The following is a 6,745-nucleotide window of genomic DNA, read 5'->3' as shown; positions in this document are numbered from 1 at the left end:
AAAAAAATCCTTCTGAAAAGATCTAATTGGAAAAAAAAAAGATCTAATTGGATCTCATTTTATTCCTTGTGTCTGGTATTTATTGTTAATATTTATTGTTGGACCTGTTAGTGGGAACACTTACATCTCTTTAGCCTTGGGAAATTCTTATTTTTCTTTGATAATTTCTTCTTTTTTCCTCCTCTCTCCTTTCCTCCCCTCTGCCTTACCTGTTTGGAATACCTGTACTTTATTAGTAGGGTGGTGATTGTAAGGAACAGTGTGAGGGAGAGAGCAGCTGAGACCACCAGGCCTGTGTGACAGTGACATGGTGTGGAATTAATTGTGCCTGGGGAAGGGCAGACAGGGTGAAAAGGCTGTCTGTAGGGAGCAAAGAGAAGGGCGTTTTTTTAAACAGGGCTTGAAAGAAGGCAAGGGACATTAGGCAGGAAGATCTTAGTAACTGTCAGTGATCAGAGTGGGGATGGCTCATGCCTCAGTGGGCAGTCTTTGAGGTGTTTTGTTTTTATTTTAAGGAGAACAACAAAATTTCAAAACAAAGTGAGAGGGTAACAATGGTTAATACATTGTGTATTGTTATCTTTAAATTAGTTACTCAGAGTGCAAAATACTGGCATTTAATTGTCCAAACAATATTAGAACATTATTCTGAGTTTTTGTACTCATAATTCTTATATTTTTAAATGTGTTAACTTTATATTTGTTTGGGTGAGCCTGGGGGTTGAATCCAGGCCTTGTGTATGTTAGACACTCTACCACTGAGCTCCATCCCCAGTCTTTAGAAAAAATTATTTTATTATTTTTTTATGTATTTAGTACAGGGTCTCATTATGCAGCTTGGACTTGTGATCCTCTCCTGCTTTCACTCTCTTCAGTGCTGGGATTATAGGCATGTACCACCACAGTTGGTCTCAGTGGCCGGTTCAGCATGCCTAGGGGTGGGGCCAGGTGGCATGTGGTGTCAAGGATGGAACCCTGGTCACTGCGCTTGCCTAAGCAGGTGCTTAATCAGCTGAGCTGTCTTGCTGTCCCTAAAAAATTATTTTTAGTTGAGTTAAAATATATATAATATACCAGTATAGCTATTTATTAGTGCCATTCAGTGCCATTCAGTAGCATGAGGTCCACTTATCTTTTTTTTATTGTTCTGTCATCACTACCATCTATTTCTAGGACTCTTTTATTTTATAAAACTGAAACCTTGTACGTATTCCATTCTTCCCTTCCTACCAGCCCCTGGTAACTACCATTATATTTTCTGTCTCTGAATTCACTCCAGATAACTCATGCAGATAGAATCACACTCTTTTAAAAAAATTACTGTAAGAAATATATAACATGGTAACCAAGAAAAAAAGAAACATAACATGAAATTTAGCATCTTGATTTTTTTAAGGGTACAGTTCAATGTGATAGACCTCCAGAAGGTTTTATCTTATACACCTGAAATGCTGTATGTACTCAAAATGCTGTTGCCCTCTTGCTTCCTTGATAGGACCACCTGCTTTATGTTTCTGTGAAGTTGACTACTATGTATTTCATGTAGTGGAATCATACAGTGTGTGTCTTTGTGATTGGATTATTTAATGTAGTCATATCTCCTTATATTCTAGCATGTGATTTTCTTTTAAAAGTTGAAAAATATTTCAGTGTATGTATATATCACTTTGTTTATCCATGTATCAGTTGATGGACTGAAATACTTTTTACCTTTTAGCTATTGTAAATAATGTTGCTGTGAACATGGGTGTGCACATATATCTTTGAGACCTCACTGTCAGGTTTTTTGGGTATATGCCGGAAAGTAAAATGGATTGTGTGGTAATTCTGTTTTTGTAAATTTTTTGGGAACCCACCATATTCTTGCAGCATTTTGTATTTCCATCAACAGTATACAAAAGGCTCCAGTTTCTCTTGTTTCCACTTGTTGTTTCTCTTTTTAATTAGTAGCTATGCTAATGCATGTGAAGTTATACATTGTTACTCACAGTTGTATTTTAGCAAATTAATCTGCTCGCCCTCTGAGAGGAGACTTAGGTTTGTAGTAATGAAAAACTGAATTTAAATATTTGGGAAGATACAGTTTTGAGAGGTGATGGGAAAATGGAAATAACATGTTTGAATTTAAGAAATTAAATGAGAAATTGTAAGGTTTTTGGTGCTATGGAGAGACACTGACAGAGGTAAAAAGAAAAAAAAAAAAACCTTTATTGAACCTAGGGTCTTAGCTGTGCTAGACAAGCACTGTACAGTTGAGCCAAACCCCCAGCCTCTGATCTTTTTTGAGTTTTTGATGATGAGAATATTGCGGAAGTAGATGATTGGCTGGGCAGCTCTAAATAGGTGAGAAAAAAGGCCTAGAGCCTTGTTTTTTGAGTGGTAGTAGGACAGAAGACATACAATATTTCTATTTGAAACATTTTACTTAGAAAAAATAATCTGATAAACTTTTCCTCTCAATTTTTTACAGCTCTTGCAAGCTTAGGATATGAAAAGAGCTGTGTGTTATTCAATTGTGCAGCTTTAGCTAGCCAGATTGCAGCAGAACAGAACCTGGATAATGATGAAGGATTGAAAATCGCTGCTAAACATTACCAGGTACGCAGAAAAATAGTTACTATATTATAATGATCAACATAAGTTGGACTAAATAGAAAATAGTTTACATTTAGGTTTATAGATGATATTTGTTTATACAGCAGATGTTACTGAAAAATGTCATTTTAAAAAAATTTATTCTTATTATTAAAACCTTTAATAGTAAACTACTTATATACCAAGTCTGTTTTTCCTCCCCATTGCATACCTAGCACCTAGCACAGTGCCTGGCATAGACTAGAGACTCAATGAACATTGAGTGAATAAATATGAGATATAATTATATAAATTTATGGTGAATTCCTATTAAATAAATGACAATTTAAAGCATCTATGCATTGTTTTATATGTTTTATAGAGTGAGACCCTGAAAATTTCACTGGTATCCAAACAGTTAAGAACTTTGGCAGGAAAATAAGTTTAATTCTGAGTCTTATGGCGAGTCATATTTAAATTTGGTCAGACACATAATGATCCTAAGGTGGCTAACTCTGTTTTAGGCATTAATCATTTGCTCATATGAGTTATTCTTTTATCATTTCACCAATTTTTGTTTCAAAGAACATAAGTGATTATGTTGAGAGAGAGCATATATAATGTTTCCATATTTTATAATATACAGTCTACACAGTGATTTCATTTCTGTTCGTTGACTTACTGCATGATACATGTTATGTAAAATGTGATTCCCATTTTACAGATGAGGAGACTAAGGTCAGAAATAGGTTTCATTTGCACTTCAGATGTTATTCCAAATTTTACAGAGTTCTAGGTGTTCCTCTGTGTCCCTGTGGAATTTGCTTGTCTCAGAGGTTCTCTTGAGTCTGATTTTTACCATTGTTTAAGTTCAGAAGAGAGAAGAGGAATGTTATTTTAGGAAAGTGAAAGAAAAGTACAATTTAGCAACATACAGTGAAGTTATGACTTGCTGTACAGTTGGGGTTAATTGATAAGTATAACATTTCTTTTTGGGTCATAAATAGCAAATATTTAAAAATATAAAAGTCATAAAATTTTATTTAGCTTTCTGTTAACTATAACAGTTAATTGGCATGAGAGATCTTAGAAGTCACCTTGAATGACTTAGGACATACTCTATTCTGTCAGTCTTCACAGCAGGCCACCTCATATGAGGGAAAGAAAAGTAGTAGTACTAAACTTTGCTCCTTGTCTGGGCCCTTTGCCACCCAGAAGCCATTGTGTGCCCATGGGCGAGTTCTTTAATACCTCTTGACCTCTGGTTCCTTCTCTGCGCATAAGAGATTCCATCCCTCACTGTTCCAGTCTGTAATCTGCTAGTTACAAACCAAGGCCAGGTGAACAATCCTTGCAGATAATTTTATAGGACTTTATAAATGCATAAAGCATGATTCTCATTTTAGCACAGTTATCTTTGAATTATCTTCGTGTAAACTACCTATTTCCCTTTTGATTGCAGGACTTTCTTCCTCTTTCACAGTGTATTTTTTTTTTTTTTCCACAAAAACAAAGCTATTTTAGTATTGTCATTAACAAAATATCAGTGGGATGAAAAATTTAATGGGGAACATTTCACTAGAAAACTCGCACAGCCAAGCAGAAATGATGAGCGATGGATAGTAATGTTTTTTAGAGGACTAGGGGCGTATCTTTACCATTCCAAGCTTATTTAAGAGATGAATTTGTTTGGAACCAGAGCAAGAGCATTTAAGCACTAAAAAAAAATTTCATTAGTGTATTTAATTTCCTGTATTCTTAGATAAAATTTGAAGAAGTATATTTAAAAACAAATAAACCTGATCAGTTTTTACCATTAATTTACCTTTTTTCCCCCTGTAATTTACCTTTTTTTTCTGGTACTGGTGATTGAACTCAGAACCTTTGCAGTACTTCAACCCTTCTTTTAAGATTTGTTTTAAGACAGGTTCTAGGTAAGTCACTCAGGCTGGTCTTCTCTATTTATGATTTTCCTGTCTCAGCCCTCAGTGCTGGGATTGTAGGCATGTGCCACCATATCCAACTTCTTGTAATTTACTTTTAATCTTTGTTAAACCTCTTGCTATTCTGTAGAGGTAAGTCTTGAACTGTCTTTTAGAAATGTATCAACTATTGTTTTTAATACTTGTTTTTTTAATATATGTATTTGGTACAGGGTCTTGCTATGCAGCTCAGACTCTTAGTGATCCTCCTGTTTCAGCCTTTTAGTCCTGTGCCACCATGCCTGGTTTTGGTGGCCTGCAAGGTGCACCCAGGTTCTGGGGCTGGCACAGCATGTGGTACCAGGGATCAAACCCAGGTCCTTGTGCTTGCCAGGCAGGTGCTTAGACTGCTGAGCTGTCTCCCTGGCCCCTGTATCAACTATTGTAACAACTAATGTAGCAACTATTGTAACTGTCCTACTAATCTGTTCCATTGTTTGTCCTTTTTCTCTTTAAAAAAGAATTGTCTGAAGGTCAGCTTTTTTAGATTCATTTTATAACATGAAATTTAAATATAACTGCTCACAGATTTAACATTTGAAATGATTTTTGTGTGTTGAAGTAGAAAATGCTGTCTTGCTGAGCTCCTATATATTAAAAAAAGTTTCTTTCCTCTCCTTTTTAGTTTGCTAGTGGTGCCTTTTTACATATTAAGGAGACGGTTTTATCTGCCTTAAATCGAGAGCCTACTGTGGACATATCTCCAGATACTGTTGGGACCCTCAGTCTTATCATGCTGGCACAGGCCCAAGAAGTGTTTTTTTTAAAAGCTACAAGAGGTAACTCTTAATTTTTACATGTTAAAAGAAGCAATAAGCTTTTAATCTAGGAAGGTGATTAGAATACAGTATGTTCTATGTAGCCCTTTTTGAACATGATACAGAGATTATTAAAAAATTTTAGCTTTTAGTTTTTTGAACTTGTACTACAAGATTATGGGCAGTGTTTGAGGGCTAATGAATGAATTTTTGTTTATAAACACTAGATTTTGAAATTAATTATTTAATCTATTTATTTGTTAGTTTTTTGAGACAAGGTCTCACTGTGTAGCCTAGCCCCGGCTGAGTTTGAATTCATAGCAATCCTTCTGAGGCTCTTGCCTTAACCTCTAAAGTGCTGGGATTAGAAGTATGGCCCACTGTGCCTGGTTGAAGTAGTATTTATGTTTGTAATATTGTAAAACATTCATTTAGCAAATACTTATTTTGTGCTTACTGTATTGTAGGCATTGTTCTACTTGTTAGATCACGAGTTAATAAATAGCAAAACTTCTGTTCCTAGAAAGTTAACATTTTGGTATAGGGGAGATGATAATCAAAAAATTAATGGTAAGATGATTTCATGGTAAGAGATTGTTGCAGTGAGGAAAATTTGAATGGATTATGTTATAGTGACTGGTTTTCTGGTTGTGGTACAGAGACGAGGAGTCATGTTAATTTTATACTCATTAATCAAGAGCGTTTCTTAAATGATAGGCAGGAGCCATGCAGGCAGAGTCCTTGGTGAATGGGATAATGAGAACAATTCTGTAAGACATGTACATTAGTATGAGAGAATAGAAAATAGGCTGAATATTCACTCATGCAGGGAAATTAAAAATAAGAGCACAATCATCATGTTGAAAGGTATGAATTAATGTATATTGGGATGGAATTCATGTACACCAAAATTCATCCTTTTGAAGTTTAAAATTCAGTATTTTTTAGTGTAGTTTTCTATTACTAGAATCATTTTAGAACATTATCATCCCCAAAAGTAACTGTATATGCATTAGTAATTCATACTTTTTCCCAGTGGTCAGCAAACATTAATTTATGTTCTCTCTTTGGATTTGCCCAAGGGAAAAATAGTTTTATACAGAAGACTTCAAGTTCATCAATAAGAATTTTTTTTGGGTGGAACCGGGGATTGAACTCAGGTCCTTGTGCTTACCAGGGAAGCACTTATTCTACTGAGCCATCTCTCCGGCCCCTATCAATAAGAATTTTTACAGACAAATTATAAACTTTTGTTTGCAATGCCTATATTAACTGAGTCATATATCAGTTTATCTTATTTGTTTTAATTATAATGGTCAATTTAATACTTTATTCCAGATAAAATGAAAGATGCAATCATAGCTAAATTGGCTAATCAGGCTGCAGACTACTTTGGTGATGCTTTTAAACAGTGTCAGTACAAAGACACTC

General features: G+C 34.9%; 1 protein-coding gene across 2 annotated transcripts in view; it reads left to right on the top strand.

Moving 5' to 3' along the window:
* Pdcd6ip (programmed cell death 6 interacting protein) overlaps positions 1-6,745 on the top strand; it is a 76,019-nt gene that overhangs the window by 18,687 nt on the left and 50,587 nt on the right. For both annotated transcript variants that reach the window (XM_004635260.3, XM_004635259.3), the window contains exons 4-6: positions 2,471-2,598; positions 5,182-5,335; positions 6,653-6,693. In XM_004635260.3, the coding sequence (XP_004635317.1) occupies positions 2,471-2,598; positions 5,182-5,335; positions 6,653-6,693 (323 nt within the window). The remainder of the gene's footprint in view (positions 1-2,470; positions 2,599-5,181; positions 5,336-6,652; positions 6,694-6,745) is intronic.

The sequence above is a fragment of the Octodon degus genome, unplaced genomic scaffold (assembly GCF_000260255.1).
Source record: "Octodon degus isolate 3935 unplaced genomic scaffold, OctDeg1.0 scaffold00071, whole genome shotgun sequence".
NCBI classification, from domain to species: domain Eukaryota; kingdom Metazoa; phylum Chordata; class Mammalia; order Rodentia; family Octodontidae; genus Octodon; species Octodon degus.
The sequence above is the reverse complement of the archived record's forward strand: the minus strand, read 5'-3'. Positions and strand labels throughout refer to the sequence as shown.